The sequence below is a fragment of the Sceloporus occidentalis genome, unplaced genomic scaffold (genome assembly GCF_023333645.1).
Source record: "Sceloporus occidentalis isolate IW3139 unplaced genomic scaffold, rSceOcc1.0.p SCAF_150, whole genome shotgun sequence".
Lineage (NCBI taxonomy): Eukaryota > Metazoa > Chordata > Lepidosauria > Squamata > Phrynosomatidae > Sceloporus > Sceloporus occidentalis.
In genome coordinates this window covers 720,129-746,681 of record NW_028317130.1, presented here as the reverse complement: position 1 = coordinate 746,681, position 26,553 = coordinate 720,129, and the positions used below count along the sequence as shown (strand labels likewise).

The window sequence follows — 26,553 nt, the reverse complement described above, 5'->3', positions numbered from 1 at the left end:
CAGCAAATTTTATTGCCATTATTATTCTGTCCTAGTTTTCTTTGTGATGTGTGGATCTCAATTACATGGTAGCTTTTGCTGTATGCATTTTATTTTACACACACAGGCACACTGTCTTAAATGACATGTGCACAGGCACATGAGAGGATTTGATCCCTTAAAAGGACCTAAATAAAATAAAATGCACATACAACTATTCCATCAAAATATTGTTGCTATTTGCTTTTTAGGCTGACTTCAGTTTATGGCAGCCCTATGAATGACAAGATATCCAAGAACCTCAGTCACAACTACCCTGCTCAGGTTTTAGACTCAGGGCAGTTACTTTTCTTGATTGAATCAACTGACCTGTAATAGGGTCTTCCACTTTTCCTATTGCCTACCACTTTGTTGAGAATTATATTTTTTCCAGTGAGTCACATCATTTCATGGTATGTCCAAAGTATAATAGCCTCAAGTCATCTCCCCTTCTAGTGAGAGTTCAGGCCTGATTTGCTCTAAGACCAATTTATTTCTCTTTTTAGCAGCCCATGCTCTCAGTAGAACCTTTCTCTGGCACATTTCAAATGCACTGATTTTCTTCCTGTCACCTTTCTTTTTTTTTTCTTGTATACAAGAAGTAATACACAATTACATCATCATTCTACTTTAAAAACACAAGCTAAAATACAGATTTACAAAACTGAGGTCTCATTCAAAACTCCAACCCACAATCTCCTGTGGTGCTGTGGTGGAACATAAGCATGAGAATTGGAGTTTATATATTTTATAAGAGGTAACTTTTCCTTGAACTGATTACAGTTCCTTGCCCGAGGTTCTCCTGACATCGTCTGTAATCTTCTCCATTAACCATACTTCCCATAACTTCGTCCACCAGTTTCTGGCAATGATTAATCTAGCTATAGCAACTGAAAACGATATAATTTCTTTATAATGGGAAAATTTATTATCAAATTGAATTATTGACAAGAGAAGCAACTCTGAGGTGAGTTGAACCTTTTGCTTAATGTCTGACATTAACTGAACAATCTGTGTCCAGAATTGTTGAACTTTTGGGCACTCCAACTACATGTGTAAGTAAGTACCTCTTGCCCCACAACCCCTCCAGCACAAAGATGTCTTCCTTGTCATTCGTGCTAGCTGGATAGGGGTCAGGTACCATCTGTATACCACTTTCAATGTATTTTCCCATAGGGCAGATGACTTAAAACTTATAAGGAGGACATGACCATATACGATGCCATTCTGCATCTGAAATAACCAACTGTATATCCAACTCCCACCCTGTTTTATAAAAAGTACCTGACCCTCCCTTCACTGGTGGACGTGTAATTGTACACATTTGTTCAAGTATGGTCAGTGATCTAGGAGTTTCTCCTGACCATACTAGTAGGGACACAAATGAGGTCATCTGTTGATTTTGGAGCCAAGAGGGTCTAAAGGGCGACAACACATTTAAAATGCTTTCTGTAATTTTAGGTCTAGAATTCTGAAATAAGTCATGTATGGTATAGATGCCCTTATCTTCCCATCCTTTAAATTGTGGGAGGAGAAAAAAATTGTGTGAACTTATCTGAGCTAAGAAAAGAAGGGTGTAGTACGAATGGTCTAATTGGGGAAGGGCTGGGAGCCATAAGATGGCACCATTTCCTCCAAACAGAAAGTGATGTTCAAAGAATAGGGTTTTCTGTGCTGTTCAAAGTTCTAGCTGAGATGTTAGGGGGGGAAAAGGGCTGACTGATTGAAGTTTTCTATGCTTAATTCTAATTTTACCCAAAGTGTAGAGGTAGATCTCTTAATGAGCTGAGTAGCTTGGATTAACTGAAATGCTGCAAAGTAGTATTCCAGGTTGAGTATGGCAAGACCTCCATACTTAGATTTCATATATTGACAATTTTTAGGAAATCGAATTCGTTTACTTGCAAATATAAAGTTGTCTATTTGTTTTCACCATGAAATAAAATATGAACTGGGAATGGACAGAAGAATGGTTTGGAACAAAATCAAAAGTTTGGGTAGAAGTTTCATTTTTAATAAAGCTATCCTACCCAAAAGCAAAAGTTTGTATGATTTCCAGAGTTTCAATTTAGATTTCATCCAATTTGTGAATGGTTTATAATTTCGTGGGAGCAGCTGGAGTGGATCTTTTGTAATTAATATACCTAAGTAAGTGAAACCTGATGGACAAAGATGGAGGCTAGTCAAACGTTGCCATGTCAATGGCTTATCTAAAGGGGTATTAAGACAAAGTAGTTTTGATTTTTATAAGTTGACTCTGAAGCCTACTTTTACATCAAAGTGGTGGAGAATACGTTTTATTATTATTATTATTAACCTTTATTTAGTTTTAGTGCAGGGAATGAGGTGTCCATGTCTTGAAGAAATACAAGAACATCATATGCGTAAAGGTTTAACTTATGCTCCTGCATAGCATGGAGCTAACCATGAATTTTAGACTTATTCCTAATAGAGTCAGCAAGGGCTCTACTGTTAGGCAAATAACACTGGTGACAGAGGGGACCCTTGTTTGGTGCCTCTGCAGAGATCTATCCTTGGAGATTCTTGCCTGTTTATATATATCGTTGCTGTTGACCCTATGTAAAGGTTTCTGACTAGAGCTGTGAACCAAAATTCATACCTTCCAGAACCCTCAAAAGATAAGGCCATTCTAATCTATACTTTAGATTGTATAAATCTTTTGCCTTTCCTGTCACTTTTCTTCACTGTCCAGCTTTCCTACCCATATATAGGAATCAGAAATACTATGGCCCGGATGATTCTGACGTTTTTATCTATTGATATATCTTAACACTAGAAAGGGAATATAGTATCTGATTCTAATCTAAGAAAGTTTCAGCCAACTGTCATCCTTATTTCAATCAGTCCTTTTCTCTATACCTTTAATTATTTTTCCTTCTACGGAGCATTCAACACAGATCCTTCCACAAGAGTTTAATAACTTTGATTTTGCAAGTGTATTGTCTTTTGTATTTTGTAGAACGGAGAAGCTGTTTTTTGTCTTAATTCTATCTTCCTCCATTCCCATACTGTCCACCTTAGTGCTCTTAGGTCAGCCTTCATTTTAATCAAGTTTTGTGTTAATATTTGGTATACATTGAGAATATTTCAGCATTTTATATTAATTCACTAAAATATCTGAGTCTTTGCTTTCTAGTGAGCATACTGTTTCCATGCTTCCTGCTGGTGAATAACAGGCAACCCCTCCAACCCCCAAACAATGAAGAATCATTCAGCCTATTTTTCTCCATATGAGAAATGATTTGAGGAAATAACAAATATATTCCAGTAGTATAGTATGTAGTTGGTATTCAGATGTTTCAGAAATTCCAGGAAGTCTATGGAAAATAAAATGAAATGACAAAGCAAAAAGTTTCAGTTTATTTAGTATTGTGAAAATGCAGATAACTGAACGTGCTAAAAGTAGGGGAGGGCTACATAAAAGAGAACTTTAGATCATAATTTTTTCCCAAACAGAGCGCCTGCATCACTCCTTTGGCCTGCATGACTTTATGTAAGCTGGTATTTTTTCAAAAAGGCACAGCTATGATCAAATGGCTTTCAACCATATCAGGGACATACCCAGGATTTTGGGAAGGGGGGGTCCAGACTAAGTGCCACCATTATAATGGGGCTTGGGTGCGGTGGCGCAGCAGCACGCACCATTCATTTTATCTAACGGAAGGGGGGGGTCTGGACCCCAAGAACCACCCCACTTGGCTACGTCTCTGACCATAACATCCATTATCATTTCAAGACTTTAAAAAATTCTTGCCCCCTCTTTAAAAGACACACATCCATACTGCAAAAAGAAAGAAATACTGTGCACTACAAAAAGAAATGTGCACAGCTTAGAGGACTGCACAAGAGCCGGTGTGGTGGTTTGAGTGTTGGATTAAGACACTGGGAAACTAGGGTTTGAATTCTCAGTCAGCCATGGGAACCCATTGGGTGACCTTGGACAAGTCACATTCTCTCAGCCTTGAAGGAAGGCAACTGGCACCCCCCCCCCCAAAAAAAAAACCTGGCCATGAAAACCGTTATACATTCACCTTAGAGTCGCCATAAATCAGAAATGATGTGAAGGCATACAACACCTTCTACAGGGTGGAGTCACTAGGGGGTGGAGCTAGCAGACTAGCTCTATACAACTCCTCCCAGAGCCGCGTGCCTAATGGCCAGAAATTTTATTTTTTTCTTTTAACGAAAGAAATCTACAGCAGAGGCTGCAGGTGAGAAGCAAACCTTGAGACAGAATCTTACCCTTAAGTACATGCTAGCAGCCAGGACATTCCTATAAAGTTATATTCCCAGTAGATTGAGCTCACTGCCAGAGACTGGTGAAAAGGCCAGGTCATCAGGGGCCTCAACGTTGGTTTTCACCACAGTCCTGATTAATTGGTTACTAAAGACTTCACAGTATGAACACTGAGGGAACTGCTGCAGTCACCTGCAACATTTGTGGGATGTTTTTCTTCTTGCCTAAAGAAGTGGAGAACTTCACATGCACCAAGTGCAAGTTGGTAGAACTCTTGGAGGAGAAAGTACAGCTGCTAGAGTCCAGAGTAGCTACACTTCAGCATATTAGGGAGCAAGAGGATTTCCTGGACACAACGGAACTAATGATCTTGGATGAGTACCATGCAAAGGAAGTTGCTGGGGCAGAGGAGGTCACTTCACATACACAGGAGGCAGACAGCTGGAGAAATGTCACACAGAGAAGTAGGCCAAGAAGTGATTGTTCTGGGAGCTTGCAGCTAGAGAATCAATTCGAAGCTCTTTCCCTTATTAAGGAGGACGAGGAAGAGCAGCATAGACAAATTTCAGGGACAGAGCAGGGGAGCCTGAGAGTTCCACCAGAGGGAACGGTCACTGCTAAGCCTCGGAGGAGGTGTGTGGTCATAGTGGGGGACTCCTTGCTGAGGGGTAAAGAAGCAGTGATTTGTAGGCCTGACAAGATGTCTCGAGAGGTGTGTTGTCTCCCAGGGGCAAAGATCCATGATGTGACAGAGAGGCTGACAAGACTGGTCAAGCCCTACTGACCAATACCCCTTCCTTTTGGTCCACATGGGAACCATTAATACTGCAAGACATAGCCTGCAGAACATCAAAAGGGATTACGAGGTGCTTGGTAGGAAGCTGAAAGGAATGGATGTACAGGTTGTCATCTCGTCTCTTCTGCCAGGTGAAGGGCACGGTCCAAGAAGGGAGAGGAAAATAGCAGATGTGAACAACTGGCTCCGCAGATGGTGCTGCCGAGAACAATTTGGATTCTTCTATCATGGGCTGAAGCTCCATGAGGAGGGACTTCTTGCAACGGACAGGTTGCATCTCACGCCAGTTGGAAGAAATGTTTTTGCCAACAGTCTCAAGAACTTGATCAGGAGAGCTTTAAACTGAGTTTCGTGGGGGAGGGAGACAATATTAAGGAAGGTGAAAGGGCTGGAGAAAATAGTCAAACTGACACAGAGGAAACAAGACAAATAGTGCAAGGACCCAACAGTGGGAGGCAAAAAAACCTGCACAGGCAGCAAGTAAAAGGGACCCATGGTCTTCGATGTCTCTGTACTAATGGACAGAGCATGGGAAATAAGCAATATGAACTTGAACTCCTAGTACAACAAAGCAAATATGATATAATAGGCATCACTGAAACCTGGTGGGATGAGTCTCATAATTGGAATGTAGAAATAGAGGGGTATAATAATAATAATAATAATATGTTTTATTTATAGACCGCTATTCCGCGATGATCATAGCGGTGTACAGTAAAATCGTTAATACAATAAAAATACAGTTAAAGGAGGGAGAAGTCTCATCCTTCAGGCAGTCCAAGATGTTGCTGGTCTGCCTGCTGGCTCCCTCTGAGGCCGAGATGACAGTTGAGGAGGGAGGGGCCTCTTCCTTCAGGCAGTCCAAGATGTTGCTGGGTCTGCCTGATGGCTCCCTCTGAGGCCGAGATGACAGTTGAGGAGGGAGGGGCCTCTTCCTTCAGGCAGTCCAAGATGTTGCTGGGTCTGCCTGATGGTTCCCTCTGAGGCCAAGATGACAGTTGAGGAGGGAGGGGCCTCTTCCTTCAGGCAGTCCAAGATGTTGCTGGGTCTGCCTGATGGCTCCCTCTGAGGCCAAGATGACAGTTGAGGAGGGAGGGGCCTCTTCCTTCAGGCAGTCCAAGATGTTGCTGGTCTGCCTGATGGCTCCCTCTGAGGCCGAGATGACAGTTGAGGAGGGAGGGGCCTCTTCCTTCAGGCAGTCCAAGATGTTGCTGGTCTGCCTGATGACTCCCTCTGAGGCCGAGATAACAGTTGAGGAGGGAGGGGCCTCTTCCTTCAGGCAGACCCTGATGTTGCTGGGTCTGCCTGATGGCTCCCTCTGAGGCCGAGATGACAGTTGAGTAGGGAGGGGCCTCTTCCTTCAGGCAGACCCTGATGTTGCTGGGTCTGCCTGATGGCTCCCTCTGAGGCCGAGATGACAGTTGAGGAGGGAGGGGCCTCTTCCTTCAGGCAGACCCTGATGTTGCTGGGTCTGCCTGATGGCTCCCTCTGAGGCCGAGATGACAGTTGAGGAGGGAGGGGCCTCTTCCTTCAGGCAGACCCTGATGTTGCTGGGTCTGCCTGATGGCTCCCTCTGAGGCCGAGATGACAGTTGAGTAGGGAGGGGCCTCTTCCTTCAGGCAGACCCTGATCTTGCTGGGTCTGCCTGATGGCTCCCTCTGAGGCCGAGATGACAGTTGAGGAGGGAGGGGCCTCTTCCTTCAGGCAGTCCTCGATGTTGCTGGGTCTGCCTGATGGCTCCCTCTGAGGCCGAGATGACAGTTGAGGAGGGAGGGGCCTCTTCCTTCAGGCAGTCCAAGATGTTGCTGGGTCTGCCTGATGGCTCCCTCTGAGGCCGAGATGACAGTTGAGGAGGGAGGGGCCTCTTCCTTCAGACAGTCCAAGATGTTGCTGGTCTGCCTGATGGCTCCCTCATATAACCTTTTAAAGAGAAATAGGCCAAACAGAAAAGGAGGAGAAATAGCACTATATGTCAGAGATATTTACACCAGTGAAGAGATCCAGAACATCAATCCTGGAAGCCAGGTGAAGAGCATCTGGATAAAAATTAAAGGCTAGGGAAACAACAAGAATGTTATGGTGGGAGTCTACTACAGACCTCCCAGTCAAGTGGAGGAATTGAATGATGCATTTCTAGAACAGATGACTACACACTCAGAAAGGAGAGATGTAGCAGTGATGGGTGACTTCAACTATCCTGATATTTGCTGGAATTCAAACTCAGCAAAATCCTCAAGGTCTAGCAAATTCCTCACTTGCCTCGAAGACAATTTCATTGTCCAAAAGGTGGAAGAGGCAACAAGGGGGTCAGCTATTTTAGATCTGATCCTAACCAGACATGGTCACTTCCACCTAATGATCCCACCACTTGGTTAATGGGGTGCAAGTGGTGGGATCATTAGGTGGAAGTGACCATGTTCTCCTGGAGTTTGTTATACAGTGGAAAGGAGAAGCTAGGCATAGTCAGACATGCCTTCTAGACTTTAGGAGAGCGGATTTCAGTCAACATAGAGAAGTATTGAGGGTGATCCTGTGGTCAGAAATACTAAAAGAGTAGGGAGTTCAAGACGGATGGGACTTTCTCAAAAGGGAGATACTGAAGGCACAATTTCAAACAGTTCCATTCAGAAAGCAAAATGGGAGATGTCTCAAGAAACCAGGATGGATAACTAAGGAACTTTCAACTGAGCTAAGTTTGAAACGGAACATGTACAAGAAATGGAAAAATGGGGAAATCACAAAAAAGGAATTCAAAGAAATATCAGGCATGTGTAGAGGTAAAGTCAGAAAAGCTAAAGCACAGAATGAACTCAGGCTTGCTAGAGAGGTTAAGAACGAAAAGGGCTTTTTTGGATATGTCCGCAGCAAACAGAAGAAGAAGGAAACGGTAGGGCCACTGCATGGAGAAGATGGCAAAATGCTAACAGAAGACAGAGAAAAGGGAGAATTACTCAACACCTTCTTTGCCTCAGTCTTCTCAGCAAAGGAAAAGGGTGCTCAACCTGAGGAAAATGGAGCAGAGGACAGAATAGGGGAATTTCAGCACAGAATAAGTAAAAGGACAGTACAGGAATATCTTCTTAATCTAAATGAATATAAGTCTCCAGATGAACTACATCCAAGGGTATTAAAAGAACTGGCAAATGTAATATCGGAGCCATTGGCAATAATCTTTGAAAACTCCTGGAGAACAGGAGAAATCCCAGCAGACTGGAAGAGGGCAAACGTTGTCCCCATCTTCAAAAAGGGGAAAAAGAGGATCCCGACAATTATCGTCCAGTTAGTCTGACATCTATACCAGGAAAGATTCTAGAGCAGATCATTAAACAGAGAGTCTGTGAACATCTAGAAAGCAATGACATAATCACAAAAAGTCAACATGGGTTTCAGAGAAAGAAGTCATGCCAGACAAATCTGATATCTTTTTTATGATAAATTTACCAGCTTGTTAGATGAAGAGAATGCTGTGGATATAGTATATCTTGATTTCAGTAAGGCCTTTGACAAAGTTCACCATGACATTCTTGCAAACAAGCTTGTAAAATGTAGGCTAGACAAGGCAACTGTTACATGGATTTGCAATTGGTTGACCAGCCGAACCCAAAGGGTGCTCAAAATGGCTCCTTTTCATCCTGAAGAGAAGTGACCAGTGGGGTCTCACAGGGCTCTGTCCTGGGGCCAGTGTTATTCAACATCTTTATCAATGATCTGGATGACAGGATTGGGAGCATACTTATCAAATTTGCAGATGACACCAAATTAGGAGGAATAGCTAATACTCCAGAGGACAGGATCAAAATTCAAAATGACCTGAAGAGACTAGAAACCTGGGCCAAATCTTACAATATTATTATTATTATTATTATTGCGCTGTAGACTGAAATTCAACATGGAGAAATGTAAGGTACTGCACTTATGGCGGAAAAATGAAATGCACAGATATAGCATGGGCGACACCTGGCTGAACAACACTAGATGTGAAAGGGATCTAGGAGACCAAGTAGACCACAAATTGAACATGAGTCAACAGTGTGATGCGGCAGCCAAAAAGGCCAATGCAATTTTAGGCTGCATCAATAAAAGTATAGTGTCTAGATCAAGAGAAGTAATAGTGCCACTATATTCTGCTTTGGTCAGGCCCCTAGATCAAGAGAAGTAATAGTGCCACTATATTCTGCTTTGGTCAGGCCCCACCTGGAATATTGTGTCCAGTTCTGGGCACCACAATTAAAAAGGACATTGAGAAACTGGAGCGTGTCCAAAGGAGGGCGACTAAAGTGGTGAAGGGTCTGGAAACCATGTCCTATGAGGAACGACTTAGGGAGCTGGGGATGTTTACCCTGGAGAAAAGAAAGTTAAGAGGTGATATGATAGCCCTGTTTAAATATTTGAAGGGATGTCATATTGAGGAGGGAGCAAGCTTGTTTTCTGCTGCTCCAGAGACTAGGACCTGGAGCAATGGATGCAAGCTGCTGGAAAAGAGATTCCACCTCAACATTAGGAGGAACTTCCTGACAATAAGGGCTATTCGACAGTGGAACATACTCCCTCGGAGTGTAGTAGAGCCTCTTTCCTTGGAGGTCTTTAAGCAGAGGCTGGATGGCCATTTGTCAGGGATGCTTTGATTGAGAGTTCCTGCATGGCAGGGGGTTGGACTGGATGGTCCTTGTGGTCTCTTCCAACTCTACGATTCTCTGATTCTATGAACAACACTAAATTTTGAAAATTAGTTGAGAACATTGGTATTATTACATTGCCTTTTTGTTATTGTTGCTATATGAGTTTATTAATATATTATCTTACATACCAACAAATTAGTCACGTAACATTTCAAAACTGTGCTCAACTATTAACTAATCCCTCATATACATTCATAATGTTTCCTTTGCATATTGCGTCCTTCACCTTCCCTCTCACCTCCGCCCCTGACCGTGTGGAAGATCATTTTAACTGTTTCCTTTACATTCTCATACCCTTTCCTTTCCTCAACAAAAAGGTAAAAGGTAAAGGTAGTCCCTTGATTTGTACTCAATCATTATTCTCCAGTTACTAACCAAACCTTTTATTTCAATGTACCCTGTCCTTGCTTTTGGGATTTGGCAACTCATACTGCTCTCTCTTCTGTCTGCTGGGCCTGAAATTCAGAAACAAACTTATATCTTACTTCTTCAAGACCAATTTCAATGTCCCATCCCATGTGGCCCGCAGACCATATGTTGTACAAGCCTGAGATAGACAAATGGTCTGATTCAGTATAGGGCAGCTTTCTGGGTTTAGCTGCCAACAAAAGTACAAAGACAGATCTAAGTAAGGATATGATGAAAACTCATTGCCATTCATCATATGTATGGGATTTTGGTTTTCTTGATGTGCAGCTCAAATATTTACAAGCTTTGAGATTTGGCACCTGCTCAGCGAAGGTGTGAGAATTTGCAGATATGTTATTTGCAAAAGATGTAATGGGGCAGGCACTTCAGTGAGAAATTTGATATCCTGGGCTTGGTTTTTTTTCCTCCTTAAGTAATAAAAGTAACAGTGCCTCAGCCATTTATTTTAGAATCACAGAATTAAAGAGTTGGAAGAGACTACAAAAGCAATCCAGTCCAACCTCCTGCCAGGAATACACAATCAAAGCACCCATGACAGATAGCCATCCAGTCTCTATTTAAAAATCTCCTGGACTGCAGGGGGGGAGGGAAGATGGAGGAATTCCATTCTAATAATACAAGGCCATTCTTCCTTGTTAGAGTGTCTTATGGCCCTGTCCAGTCACCACCAAAATATCCATTATATCTTCAAATCATAAAAATATATTTATACATGTGTGTTTCATGTGCACCTGGCATTGTAAAGAAGCATACACAGCTATAGTAAAATCACCTAGATAACTTGATATTCCCCATTTTCATTTTGTTAGTCTCAGTCAAGCCAATTTGAATTAATCAACTGCAAGAGAGGAGAAGAAAGGGGAATTCCACTCTAAAGATAAGCACAGGTCATCTTTCCTTGTTAGAAACTATGAATTGAGTTTTATGCTGCTAATTGCAAGAAGAGTTTGAGAGGAAAAATCAGCTAAGTGTTTTATATTTCTCATTCTTCAGGAATTTGTCTGGCATGGTCCCCTTTTCTGTGAATGGCAACCAGATTGAAATATCTCATGTTCTACGGAGAAGAAGAAGAAATTTTCCTGCCTCCTTCAGGGAACAGGAGAATAAAAGGAAAAATGTAAGATAAGCTTGGCTTCTCCTGCCCTTTTAAGTCAATTTGTGAGTAGGCAGGCCACAATGAAATTTCTGGTACACATGACAATTTCTCAAATTTTTAAATGTGTTCATAGGACACCCAAAATTAAACACCCTAAGAAGAGCACAATGTAGTGAATGTACACTTCTGTCAAAATTCAGATGTAATAATCATAACCGCATCATGTCATCAATTTAAAGTTCAAACACTGGCACAATTTTTTTATTTATAGCCTGAACTTGTGCTTTGTTGAGGTACTTCAACACATGGCACTGATTTTGCTTCTTTGAATTAGTGCACCTGTGGCCCTTAACGGCAACATCTGTAAGGTTTGGGTTTGTTTCCCTTAGTGAAATACGGAACTTACAAATTACTCATTCTTGTTGCATGGTGAGCAAAACCACCACACACACAAAACCACCACGTACCTGTGGCCCTTAACAGCAGCATTTGTAAGGTTTGGGTTTGTTTCCCTTAGTGAAATACGGAACTTACAAATTACTCATTCGTGCTGTACGATGAGCAGAACCACCACACAACCGGTTGTTAATATATAGCTTTTATAAATTATGGGATGACCCCATCTCTAACTAAGTACTTTATCACATGGGGAAAATCAAGGGGAAATTTGCATTTTAAGGAGTTAATCTCGGGAAAATTGCACAATCATGGAAAAGATTTCCACACGGCATCATGATTCAAGAGCACTTATCCTAGGAATAACCAGGGAATAACCAGCAACAAATCATTCACGGGATTTCCCCGTGAATGATTTGTTGCTGGTTATTCCTGGGATAAGTACTGTACTCTTTAATCCCAATGTGTGTGAAAATCTTCACAATTGCAGAATTTCCTGGGATATTGATTCTTTAAATCTCTGAAACCCCCCCCCCCCCCCATTTCCCCCCATGTGATAAAGTGCTAACTCAAAAACCAGGCTCCATGGATGAACCAAAAAGGGTTTATTGAGAAGCTCAGTATGGTGGACAAATGTTTGCCAGAATTGATTGCAAAGAGCTAAACACACATATATATCCCCTTCACACTTAGCCCCCTCTTTCCTGCCCATTCCCTTTCCCTGTCATTCTTTCTCTAAGGCAGCTACTTTGAGGCTCAGATAACAAACCTGCCTCTCTCCTTCCCTGCTTCCCACTTGCAGCCATTAAACCAAAACTGTTTCAAGAACAATAACAACAAATTCCCCAGTTATAACATCACTATTCCATGCATCCTATAACCCAATCCATCATAACCAGTAACCCATGACAGGGGACTTCAAGAGGACCCTGACAACTGAAAAAGAACCATCTCTAAACGAACAATAGATTTGAAGCCACAAATTGTATAAGCCTTTTCAAAATGAAGACAGAATGTGGCATGACATCACTTATGTTCACCATTTTGGGAAGGACTTGAATGTAGATTGAAGTCTTTGGGATCACTGTTGTATGTGGGCTCTGGTGGGGGCAGTGAGGGGACATCAGCTCCTGGACATTGTGCAACCCTTGGTGTAAATCATAAAACACTATGGACTGCTGTAAAAGAAATAGGAAAGCGACAACATGCATCATTTAAGCAGCATATATACAAAATGATCCAAAGCAGCTTTAATGTGGCCTGTCTGTAAGGGCCCATAGTGACCCCAGAAGAGTCTCATAACTTTAAAGACAAGGAAATAGTTATAGATTTTCCATACCTTAGCTCAGTCCTTAATCAAAACGGAGACTAAATTCAAGAAATCAGAAGGAGACAAGGCTAGAAGGCCAGCAATCAAGGAACAAGATGAAAGGTAACTATCCTATTCGGGATCATGCGTCTCATGGTATTTTTTAATTTTGATGTGTTGTTGTGAAAGCTGAACAGTGAAGAATACTGACAGGAAAAAAAAATTGAAATGTGGCATTGGAAGATACTGTACATGGATTGCCAAAAAATGAGTCCAAGGGCAAATCAGCCTGAACTCTTACTAGAAGCCAAAATGACTGAACTAAGACACTGAACTGGACATATTATGAGATGACATAAGCCAGTGGAAAATATGATAATTGCCCAGAAAAGTTGAAGGAAGGGGAAAAGGAAGACATTGTTACAGGCAGATACACTCAATCAAGGAAGTGTCAGCCCTGAGTTTAGAGGACAATGGCAAGTCTGTTAATGAGTGAGTCTCTTGCGGGTCTCTTATTGACAGGGCTGCCATAAGTTGAACCTGATGTGATGGCATAAAGTGTGTTCCTTGAGCACCATTTATACATTAAATATTAATTTGAATTTTGCCAGACTATAGTTGAGGTACACATGAAAATTTTTGTTTAGCTATCTGGTTTAATTTTACTAATGCTATAGTTATCTTATTGAAGAAAGTCAAGACAGAAAGCCTTAAGACAGGTTTACAGCAGAACATAGAGAAAACAAAAATTATGACCACAAACTATCTACCTAATTTGAAAACAGATGATGAAGAGATTGAAATAGTTCAAGATTTTCCACACTTGGGCTCAACCATCATAACAGCGGAGACTGCAGTCCAAAATCTTTTTCTCTCTAGATCACTTAACCTTCTCGCTCTTATTGAAACCTGGCTCCCGGCCCATGATACCGCTACCTCCACTGCCCTTTCTTTTGGTGGTCTCTCTTTCACCCACACAAGCGTCTTTGGAAAAAGTCCAGGGAGTCAGCTGATTTCATTCATTATAAATTCATCCTTTTCTCTTTTTCAGGTGCTCTGTCTACGGCAAAACAGAACTATTATAAATCGTTGATCTGCGCTAATGAGAGGCGCCCACAGCGTTTGTTCTCCTGCTTCAATACACTACTAAAACCTTCCCCTCTCTCCCTGTCTTCTCATCATTTTCCCCCACTGACTTTGCCAGCTACTTCATCACAAAGTCACTACTATTCGATCTGAAATGGCTCCTCTCGACTTGCCCCCTACCACTAACCTCCTGGTACCTTCTACTAATAAACTCTCTGCGTTTCCCCCTGTTTCTCTGGATGAACTCTCTACGCTGCTAAATTCTTCCAAACCTACAACCTGTTCTCTTGATCCTATTCCCTCCCATCTCCTAATCTCTATAGCCCCTTCTCTTCTGCCCTCGCTCCTCTATATCTTTAATCTCTCTCCCTTTGTGGGTTCCTTCTCTTTGGAATTCAAACATGCTCTCGTTTCTCCAACTCTGAAGAAACCCTCTCTCGACCCCTCTTCTTTGTCTAGCTATCGTCCAATTTCTCTTCTTCCTTTTCTTTCTAAGGTCCTGGAATGGGTAGTTTATTCTCGCTGTATTAAGTTTCTTGAAGCCAACTCCATCCTGGACCATTTCCAGTCTGGTTTCGCCCACAGCACTCTACAGAGACAGACCTCACCAAGATCTCAAACAATCTCTTGCAGGCCAAGGTGAATGGCCTCTACTCTATTCTCATTCTTCTTGATTTGTCTGCAGCCTTCGACACTGTGGATCACTGTCTCCTGGTTGATCTACTTTCTGACCTTGGGTTCTCCAACTCTGCTCTCAACTGGTTTAAATCTTACTTGTCAGATAGATCTTTTGCAGTTGTCACGGGTGGTCAGACTTCGTCCTCTGTTCCCCTATCTGTTGGAGTTCCCCAGGGCTCTGTCATAGGTCCCCTTTTGTTCTCTCTATACACACTGTCCCTCGGTAAACTCACCAGTTCTTTTGGTTTCTCCTATCATCTGTACGCCGATGACACTCAGCTGTATCTCTCCACCCCTAACCTTTCGATGGGGCTTGAACAGCAAGTTTCTTCTTGTCTGACTGCCATCTCTCAGTGGATGCGACTTCGGCGCTTGAAGCTCAACATGTCTAAGACTGAGCTTCTTGTCTTTCCACCTAAACCCACCCTTCAATATTCCTTTTCTGTTTCTGTCGATGACACTTCTATTCAACTGGTTCATCAAGCCCGCAGTCTTGGCTTCATTTTTTACTCTTCTCTGACGTTTATTCCCCAGATCCAGGCCACCGCCAAAGCCTGTAGATTCTTTCTCTACAACATTGCCAAGATCCGTCCATTCCTCTCAATCTCTACTGCCAAGACTCTGGTCCATGCCCTAGTGGTTTCGCAACTAGATTATTGTAACCTTCTTCTGACAGGGCTTCCTCTCTCACACTTCCATCCTCTAATCTCTGTCCAGCATTCAGCTGCATGTATTATCACATCCACTCGCCGCTTTGACCATGTTTCTCCTCTTTTCTCCTCCCTTCATTAGCTTCCCTTCCCCTTCCGCATCCAGTACAAGCTTTTGTTGTTGACTTTCAAAGCCCTCCATGGACTGGCCCCTCCTTACTTATCTGAACTTCTTTCTCCTTACATTCCTACTTGTACCCTCCACTCTGGTAGTCAAGGTCTCCTGTCCCAGCGTAGGATTGCCATTGCCCCCTCCTGGATTCGTCCCTTCTCACTTGCTGCCCCTTACTCCTGGAACCTTCTTCCACCACGTGCACACCTCATCACGTCTCTACCCAGTTTCAAAACTGAGTTAAAGACTATATTGTTTAGCGAAGCGTTCCCAGGGGTGAGCTCCTCTCTGCCCCAGGATGCTTCGTTTTAACTATCCATTAAGAAGCCAAGCCCTCCCTCCAGTCCATCTCCCTTGGTCCAGGCCTTGGAGGTAGAGAATAACTGTTGGACCTGATACCCTTGCCCACCATCACTCCCTTCTCCCTTTGTGTCATGTCTTTTTAGATTGTAAGCCTGAGCGCAGAGAACTGTCTAATTAAAAGATTGTATGTACAGCACTGTGTAAATTTACAGCGCTTTATAAATAAAGGTTAATAATAATAATAAATCAGAAGACTGGAGCTTGGAAGGGCAGCTATGAAGGAACTAGACAAGATATATAATTAAATACTGAAGTTAGGATTGTCCATGCCATCTTATTTTCTATTTTTATGTACAGTTGTGAAAGGTGGACAATGAAGAAAGTGGATAGAAAAAATCTCATTCCAAGATATGATGTTGAAGAGTTCTGAAAATCCCATGGACTATTAAAAAGACCAGTGAATGGGTCCTATAGCAAATCAGGTCTGAACTCTCCCTAGAAGCAAACATAACTAAACTGAGGTTGTCATATTTTGGCCATATCAACAGAAGAAAGGACTCACAAGAAAATACTGTAATGTTTGGTAAAGTTGAGGACAATGGGAGAAGAGCAAGACCATATTCCAGATGGATTCAATCAGAGGTTATGGTCATGAGTCTGCAAGAGCTGAGCAAGATAGTTGAGAACAGGATGACCTGGAGGTCTCTCATTCATAGTCACCATAGGTTGAAGTTGACTTGAAAGCAGTTAACAACAAAAAAAATCTATTGTGTATTAAAAGCCACACTGTTCCTGTTCTTGTGAATAAGATTTATGTAAATTATTGTGCTATTTGAAAACAACCTTGTCCTGGGATCATATTAAATTATATAAATCAACTGTAACCCATCTCTGTGAGGCAGGAGTAGGCAGAGAGACAGATGTCAGCTAGAACATGCCCACATAGCCCCAAAAAACCACAAAAAACTATGGATGCCGGCCATGAAAGCCTTCGACTTCACAGATATCAGCTTGCTCAAGCCACCCATTTCCTGATCTTGAGGAGAAAGACAAAGTGGAAGTTTGTCTCTCACACGCAAAAGCAATTTATTCAAATGTCTATGGTTCAGATTATTTAATTTAAACATATTTCAACAAATGCAGTCAATAACAAAAAAATAAAAATAAAAAACCCAATTAACAGTGTTAAACAATATATGGGGGAAATCTGTTTATTTTCCAAATATTCAAAATAACAAACATTTACTCTTCTTAGAAAAAGAACTCAAACTGATTTCTTGTGGATATAGATGTCTGGGGTCAACAGAGAAATAGCTCTGCTCTCAGTACATTGCACTCCTATCTCCCTAGAAGACAGATTTCATATCAGGGTTTTATTGGCAAAATCCAAACTCTTCATATGCCAGGGTTGAGTCATAAAAAACAAGATGATTCCTGAGAAAGCCCCAGATTATACAGAAATTTAAAGATCAAAATTAGTACTGTGCCCACAAACAAAACATAATGACTATGTTGTAGTCCAGAACATACGTAATTAATATCCTCTCGCTAAGATACAGTTGTCATTAAGCAGACACCAACATTCTGTAGCAGGTGCAGCTCCTGAATTTTCTTTACTCTTCATATGGGGAGGACATTAGTCTTATCAACATGAGTTGGGGTGACTCCAGGGCAGTTAACAACAAAATCTGCAATCCACCAAATAAGAATGACAATAGTGACACATGTGTGCCACATCACACAAACCAAACAGAGTTGGTTAAAAAAACAACCACTCTGGGTCAGAGCTAATATCTAAGAATCAATGAGCAAAGATTAAGCAATGAATCAATAAGCAATGACCAACAGCCCATTAAAAAGCAAAAACAAAAACAGCACAAGACTTGACAACAATAGGTCTTTCCTCAGCCATCAGATTTCTGAACTCTGTCTTTAGCTCCTGTCTAGTCAACCCGTCCCATATCCTCCAACGTTTTGCAGATGATTTTTAAAACTTCCTCCCTCATCTTTTAAACTTTTTTTCTCATTACTGTCAAGATTGTGGATAAGGTCCCAGCCCTATTGTATTTTACAGTAACATCCAAAATTCACAAAACAGTGATACATTTATTGGGCCAGCCAAAATGCACAAAATATATAATGCAAACTTTTGAAGCTCCACTGGCTTCTTCATCAGGCAAAAGTGTTCAAAATCACAGAGGAGAAAGAAAAAAAATTACAGTGTTAGGCATTTTGACAAGATTATAGAATCATGGAGTCATAGAGTTGGATGAGACCACAAGGACCATCCAGGCCAACCCCTTGCCATGCAGGAAATCACAATCAAAGCACCCCCAACAGATACCCATCCAGCCTCTGTTTAAAAACCTCCAAGAAGGAGACTCCACCATTCTCTGAGGTAGTGTGTTCCACTGTCAAACAGCTCTTACTGCCAGGAAGGTCCTCCTAATGTTGAGGTGGAATCTCTTTTCGTCTCGTTTGAATCCATTGCTGCGGGTCCAATTCTCTGGAGCAGCAGAAAACAAAAGCTTGCTCCATCCTCAACATGACATTCCTTCAAATTCCTTCTTATACTGAGAGGGAAATAGTGTCTTGTTCTGGGCAGGGAATCTATACCCAAACCAGGTTATATCAAATATTCTTGTATTATATGCTGGTTTGGATATAGATTCCCTGCCCAGAACAAGACACTATTTCCCTCTCAGTATAAGAAGAAATCCGACAAAAAGAAAATCAACTCATTTGAAATGTGGAGCTGGAGAAGAGGGCTGACGATATCTTGGACAGCCGAAAGGACAAACAAATGGATCCTTAAATAGATCAAACCAGAAATCCCCCTGGAAGTCCAGATGATGAAAATACAGTGCGCCCTTGCTTTATGCGGGGATCTGTTCTGGACTCCCCCGTGTAAAGCAAATTCTGCCTATGCTCGAGTCCCATTTAAATGAATGGGGCTAGTGCACGTGGCGGTGCATTGGTACACTGGCACTCACCGCATTACTCCCTATGGGATGCACCACCCCTTCTCCCCAGAAAGTCATGTAAGTGCGTCCGCATATAATGCAGGCACACTGTAAATGTGTCCTACTTTGGCTACATCATGGGATGAGATTTAGACTTACTAGAAAAGGCGATAATGCTAAGGAAGATGGAAAGCAGTAGAAAAAGAGCAGGGCTGCAAGCAAGATGGATGGATGTGAAGTTGAAGGCTTTCATGGCTGGCATCCATCATTTTTTATGGGTTTTTCAGGCCATATGGACATGTTCTGGAAGAGTTTATTCCTGATGTTTCAGCAGCAGCTCTGGCTGATATCTTCAGAGAATGCTGGCATGAAAGTGAGTGGGATATATATACACAGTGTTATCCTTGGTTGAAAGGAAGTGATTTGCATGTTAATCTCTGTGTTGGTCTGTTGTTGAATGGCAAGGCCTCAGGGTGTCTATTTACATAGTGATTCATTGTCTACTGGAAAATCCCCCTGACCCTGGGTGATGTTCCTTTGCATGCGCTGAGTCTTCAGTTTGGGTGTTTTTCAGGACTGGTAGCCAAACTTTGTTTAATTTCCTGTCGAAATTGTCCAGGTGTTTGTGGATTTCAGTGGTTTCCCTGTGCATCCTGACCTGATAGTTGTTGGCATGCTCCAGAATTTCAGTGTTTTCAAATAGCACACACAGACTAACATGGAAATAGCTTCCTCTCGACCAAGGGCCACAGAGTGTATACACACACACACACACACACACTACTCTCTTCCATGCCAGCATTCTCAGAAGATGCCAGCCACAGCTGCTAGCGAAATGTCAGGAATAAACTCTTCCAGAACATGGCCATATAGCCTGACAAGCCCACAAAAAAACCCTAAAAATGGATGGACTCAATCAAGGAGGAAGGATGCAGGTCTGAATCCACAGGACCTGAGCAGAGCAGTGGAAGACAGGGGTCTTGGAGATGTCTCCTCCCTTGTCTTGAGGTCAGTAACAGTAACAGTAAGAAGAGATATCTGTGAAGCAGAGATCCTGACACACAGAAGGTAGCTGAAAGAAAAATTTCAGATACCCCCTTTCCCTCCTGCTCCATTGCCTGCTGTTCAAAAAGCCTGGAGACTCATGGGACTAATCTGCACTGCAGAAAGAATGCAGTCTGACACCACTCTAACTGCCATGGCTCCATGCCATGGAATTCTGGGATTTGTAGTTTTGTGAGATATTTAGGCTGCATCCACACTGGAGAAATAATCCGGTTTGGCACAACTTTAACTTCCCTGGCTGAAGGCTAAGGAATTCTGGAAGTTGGAATTTGTTGTGGGTCCCAGAGCAGAGCAGTGTCGATGCAGCCATCTAGCCTTCTCTGTCAGACAGCTTTGGTGCCACAACAAACTACACTTCCCAGAATTCCACAGCATTCAGCCATGGCAGTTAAAGCAGTGTCAAACTGCTTTATTTGGGCAGTGCAGTGGGATTCTGGGAAAGGTAGTTGGTTGTGGCACCAGAACAAAGCGAAACTGCCCCAGAGAGGCGCAGCCCATAGTGGCTGAGTGGCCTCACTTCCAGAAAGGCTTCCCTCTTTCTCTTTCTCTTGGAAGTTCCCCGAAAGGACCGCAGAGAAGGAGGAGGGAGCCCTTCCCGACTCAGGAGGCGCCAGTCTCCCTTCAAACAAACACGCCACTCTCTCTCGGGCCAGACCCTGCAGTTTGCCTCACAGGACCCAGACACACTGCAGAAACAATCCAGTTGGACACCGCTTTAACTGCCCTGGCTCAGTGCTAGGGAATCCTGGGAACTGTACTTTATTGTGGCACCAGAGCTCTCTCTCATAGAGAAGGCTAAACATCTCACAGAACTACAGTTCCCAGAATTCTCTAGCATTGAGCCAGGGCAGTTAAAGCAGTCTCAAACTAGGCTATTCCTGCCCTGTCTTTTGGACCATAGAATCATAGAATCCTAGAGTTGGAAGAGACCTCAAGGACCATCCAGTCCAACCCCATTCTGCCATGCAGGAACTCTCAATCAAAGCATCCCCGACAGATGGCCATCTAGCCTCTGTTTAAAGACCTCCAAGGAGGGAGACTCCACCACACTCTTCAAGGAAGTGTGTTCCACTGTGGAACAGCCCTTACTGTCAGGAAGTTCTTCCTAATGTTGAGGTGGAACCTCTCTTCCTGGAGCTCGCATCCATTGTTCCGGGTCCTGTTCTCTGGAGCAGCAGAAAACAAGATTGCTCCCTCCACAATATGACATCCCTTCAAATATTTAAGCAAGGCTATCATATCACCTCTTAACCATAGTTAGATCGGTCCTGAAAAAGCCCAAGGAGTGAAGACATATATAGGCTCCATGCTATGGAACTCTGGGATTTGCAGTTTTGTGAGACGCTTTAACTCCTTTCTTTGGCTCAAGGCTATGGAATTCTGGGAGTTGGAGTTTGTTGTGGGCCCGCCCCACAACAAACTCCAGCTCCCAGAATTCCATAGCCTTGAGCCAAAGAAAGAGCAAAGCGGTACCAAACTGGGTTATTTCTCCAGTGTGGACGCAACCCCAGGCTCTCAGAGTCTGGCTCTCCCTGCTCCGAGCGAGAAGACCCTCCTTTCCGTTTCCTTGCCTACCTGCCCTCATGGCAGACGGGGCGCCCTCCTCCTCGTCCTGGCTCCCCGAGACCTGTTCCCTCTCTGGCGGGGCCTCCTCCTCCACCCACTCGACGCCAACCCCGCCTCCTCCTCCTCGGGCTCCCTGCCATAAGGGCCCAGCAGAGGGCCTCCGAGCCCTTCCCATCCCGACTTGAGGCGAACCTATCATGGGGTTTTCTCCCTAATATTTCCCCAGAGAGGGGGTTGCCATGGCTGTCCTCTGAGGCTGAGGGAGTGTGGCTCGGGGTTCTTGAGGGAAGGCGGTGGCGACGAGTTGGGGCCCTCAGAGAGCTGCTTCTTTCGGTACCAGAAGCGCCCCCAACCAGCGCAGGCCTCATAAACAGCGCTTCCTTCCTCTGCAGGCCCCAGAAGGCCGCAAAGCCTCTTCGTCGCCATCGTCTTCTCCAGGCCCTCCTCTTTCCTGCTCACCCCCTCAGCCCCACCATAGAATGGGAAACCTATGGGAATCCTATTTCTCTGGGAGGAAGCCCCACTGAATCCACGCAGTGGTCCCCAAACGGTGCTCTTTAAGGGTTTTGGACTTCATTTCCCAGACTTATTTGCCAATATGGCTGAGGCTTCTGGGAGCTGTAGTCCAAATCTCAGTTAAGGGGTCACAGTTTGGGGACCACTGCTTGACTGGGCCTTATGCAGAAGCCAGTGTGGCACAGCGAGTGTTGAACTAGCGTTGGGTTTGCGCTACAGAAATAATTCACTTTCCTAGAATCATAGAGCTGGAAGAGACCACCCATCATGGCCATCCAGTCCAACCCCGTTCTGCCATGCGCCCCTTGCCGTGCTTTAACTGATACGTCTCGGTGCTATGGAGTTCTGGGGACTGTTTTGTGAGACAGGCACTCGCTGTGCCACACTGGCTTCTGCATAAGGCCCAGTCAAGCAGTGGTCCCCAACTGTGCCCCTTTAACTGAGATTTTGGACTACAGCTCCCAGAAGCCTCAGCCATGTTGGCTAATAGCCTGGGATTCTGGGAGCTGAAGTCCAAAATCCCAGAATTTGTAGTTTGAACCCTGACAAAGTGGTAACTGTCAAAGTGGAGTACAGTCAGCCCTCCATATCTACAGATTTTTTTATCCACGGCTTGAAAATATTCCCCAAAAATATAAATTCCAAAAAGCAAATCTTAATTTTCCATTTTATATAAGGGACATCATTTTGTTATGTCATTATATTTAATGGGATTTGAGCACCCACAGATTTTGATATCCACAGACTGTCCTAGAACCAAACCCTAGCTGATATCAAGAACCCACTGTATTTCTTCAGTGTAACCGCAAGCAGGGAGGCTTGGCCATGTAAACCCACTGGGCAACCTTGGGCAAATCATACTCTCTCAGCCTCAGAGGATGGCAATGGCAACCCCCCTTCTGAGGAAACTCATCAATAAATCCTAATAACTGTCATCCTTCGTCCTGCGAGGGAGTGAACAGGCAGGCCCAGCTCCATCAGGGCTAGCCTGGAAGAAGAGACTCCTCCCTCCATAACTGTCATCTTCCGGCCTATGAGGGAGTTGACCAGGCTGGCCCAGCTCCATCAGGGCTAGCCTGGAAGAAGAGACTCCTCCCTCCATAACAGCCATCCTCCGGCCTATGAGGGAGTTGACCAGGCAGGCCCAGCTCCACCAGGGCTAGCCTGAAGAAGAAGAGCCCTCCCTCCAGTCCATCTGCCTTGGTCCAGGCCTCAGAGGGAGAGAAGAATGCTGGATCTGATCCCCTCCTCCCCTCACCATTCCCTTCTCCTTTTGTGTCGTGTCTTTTTAGATTGTAAGTCTGAGGGCAGGGAACCCTCTGTTGTAAGCCGCCCAGATTCCCAGTGATTGGGCGGCATATAAATAAATCCTATTATTATTATTATTATTATTATTATTATTATTATTGGTTCACCTTAGGGTTGCCATAAGTTGGAAACGACCTGAAGGTACACAACAACAAACTTCTGAATATGCACACATAGGACATATTGCTGTGGGTGTGCAGGTGCTGCCCCTGCCATGGCTATAGGCCACTAAGCAGTCCGGTTCTGGACTGGGATGGTGGCACAAGAGGGAGGGTTTTTTCTCTGTACTTCAAACCAGATAAAAATAGCCTCAGGTTGCTGTTTATCCCAGATAGGAGAGGTGTCATTAGATGGGTTTGTAAACATACCTGACAATAGTAGATGGATAAAAGCCTTTTCTGTAGAGGACACTGTCATCAGCTGAACACACTCGTGGAACTTATTGTCCACATTGCTGAAGCTCAACAGCTAAAACTCATCCAAATATGTGTACTAGGACACCTTCTTGTCTCATGCAATTTATTACACCCAACAGGGAGAACCAGAAAAGGCTGCAAAATAAATTCCTCTTTGGGAGAAAGGGAGGGAAAGCTGCTTCAAAAGAGACTGTGATCTGTCCGATCTAGGAGTGGGTGGGTGGGTTGGTGGATCTCAGGGTGACTTGGAAAATGGAAACCGTCATAGATCTGTTACTAACATCCCCTTCCTGGACAATGCTTGCACAATCAGTTCCACACGCTTTCATTTTCTACACCCCTTTCAATTCTGCTTTTCAAACAGACATTACCTTGTATGTCCTGTACTGGGAGAGAGGGATGAGTGGAATATGGCCCTGTTGGTTCTCTTTGGCCTCTCAGTCACTTTTGATACTGTTAATCATGGCATCTATTTGGACTGGGTGTCTGACTTAAGATGTTGGGGCACTGCATTGCACTTTTTCTGCTCACCTTTCAATAGCCAGTTCCAGACTGTCATGTGGGGTTATTGCTCTTCCCCATGTCTGTTGTACTCTGGGCCTCCAGAGTATCCATCATGCTTTTTGACACTTACAGGAAACCATCCGGGAGAGGTATCTGGGTATATGGGATGTAGTGTCACCATACAGTCTACCTGAGGTAGAAAACATATCCAAGGATAGCTGAGTTGGCCATGTAAGAAAGTACAATGACATTCAAAAACCACAAAACAGTGGTAACTTTATTGGTATCCCATGCTCTGTGCATTAGTGTAGAGACATCTGAGACCATGGGCCCTCTCTGCTAGCTGCCTGTGTAAAGTTTTCTCCCTCTCACTGTTGGGTCCTTGTTTGCCTTGTTCTGTCTATGACAGTTTGACTATTATCTCCAGCCCTTGATGTACTCCTGCCTTCCAAAATACTGTCTTCCTCTCCCACACAATTCAGTATAAAGCCCTCCTGATCAGATTTTTGTGACTGTTGGCAAAAATGTTTCTGCCAACTGGTGTGAGATGCAGCCCATCCCTTGTCAGATGTCCTCCCTCCAGAAACTGCAGGCCATGATCCAAGAATCCAAATAAATCTCAGCGACAAACTCCATATTGCAAGCTTTTGAAAAAGTCATACAGGAGGAGAAAAAATGATAATGTTAGTCCTAAGCCTGCATTTTGTAAAGATGTGGGGCTGTCTTTCTTCAGGCTAGCCCTGTTGGAGCTGGGCCTGCCTGTTCACTCCCTCGCAGGCCGAAAGATGACAGTTATCATTGAAGGAGGGCTCTCTTTCTTCAGGCTAGCCCTGTTGGAGCTGGGCCTGCCTGTTCACTCCCTCGCAGGCCAAAGGATGACAGTTATCGTGAAGGGAGGTCTCTCTTTCTTCAGGCTAGCCCTGGTTGAGCTGGGCCTGCCTGTTCACTCCCTCGCAGGCTGAAGGATGACAGTTATCGTGGAGGGAGGGCTCTCTTTCTTCAGGCTAGCTCTGGGGGATCTGGGCCTGCCTGTTCACTCCCTCACACGCCGAAGGATGACAGTTATCGTGGAGGGAGGGCTCTCTATCTTCAGACTAGCCATGGTGGAGCTGGGCCTGCCTGTTCACTCTCTCACAGGCCGAAGGTTGACATTTATCATGGAAGGAGGGCTCTCTTTCTTTAGGGTAGCCCTGATGGAGCTTTACCTTTGGTAGAATTATTTTAGGTAGAATTCTAATTTTGGATTTCTTCCAGTATAGGTGAGGCAGTTGCTGCTTCAAACCAGTCACAGGGAATTGTGCTGGATGAGAGTCAGTGTGAAGCTGGGCTAGGCTGGTTAGAACCACCCTCTGGAATGCTGAGAAGTGGGGCACAGGGGCAGGCAATGTGGGGATATAACCTATTACAGGGTGTGCCTGTTTAAGAGTACAGTATAAGAAAAATAGCCTGAGACAAAAATGAAGACCAGTTAGGAAGAATCGGAATGTGAATGGAGTTCAGGGAGTTCATGTTTAATCTCACTGTAACGTAATAAGGCTTTATTTGTTTTAGTTTCTACATCTATCTGAATGTTTAATTTTAATAACTGATAGGGAGAAAAGGGCACACGTTACCACAGTATACCCACTGGTCAGCATTTATCCGTCACTTATCCACAACAGTGACCCCCTTGAGGTCTGTGTACCAGATCCAGGGAGGGCTCTTGAGGGTAAAAGTCCAGATAAGTGATAGGAGCCCAAGGGATGGAATTGTGGGACCACCTGAATAAGGCTTCTGTCATAGACAGTAAACTAGTACAGTGCAAACATGCCCAGACCAGACAAGACTGATAGTTATTGGGTGTTTTCACTGTTGGATTAAGTGTCCTAGAAAGTTATGCACTCTCTCTAAGGGATCACATTTATATCTGAGGTTTGTTCTTAGATCATCTCTATTATATCAGTTGGCTGATATATCAACAATATTGCTACCTACACAGTGGTAGGACCTGTAAATGTTACTTACGGTAGGTTCTAGCCTCCTCCCATTTGGATTACTGGAAAATGTTGTACATAAAGCTCCCTTTCAAAAAGGCTGAAAACTCCATTGGTCCCCCAAAATAATGACTAGACTGCTCACTGGGATGGGCTCATAAGATATGCCAGTACTTTCCTATCTCCACTGGGTGCCAACCTGTTTATTAGCTAATTTCAAAGTGTCATTTTTAAGGCATTAATCTTTAAAGCCCTACCTGGCTTGGGGCCAGGTTAGTTAAAGGGTATCTCCAGTAGTATCTACCTGCTGGGTGGAAAAGTTTGCATCTGAGGTCCTCCTCCTCACCCTCTCACCAGGCAGATGTCTTGAGA

General features: G+C 43.7%; 1 protein-coding gene across 5 annotated transcripts in view; it reads right to left on the bottom strand.

Annotated features, from left to right (window-relative positions):
* The window catches only part of LOC149280652 (SH3 domain-binding protein 2-like), a 51,558-nt gene extending 30,012 nt beyond the window's left edge, over window positions 1–21,546 (bottom strand). For 3 of the 5 annotated variants that reach the window (XM_089500238.1, XM_089500239.1, XM_089500242.1), the window contains exons 1-2: window positions 12,713–12,779; window positions 10,953–11,018 (exon numbers count right to left, since the gene is read on the bottom strand). In XM_089500238.1, the coding sequence (XP_089356364.1) occupies window positions 10,953–10,981 (29 nt within the window). In that variant the 5' untranslated portion in view covers window positions 10,982–11,018; window positions 12,713–12,779. Of the gene's footprint in view, window positions 1–10,952; window positions 11,019–12,712; window positions 12,791–21,473 lie in introns of those variants that run through there. The other 2 variants (XM_089500240.1, XM_089500241.1) reach the window with 2 other exon arrangements.
* Window positions 21,547–26,553: the final 5,007 nt, after the last annotated feature.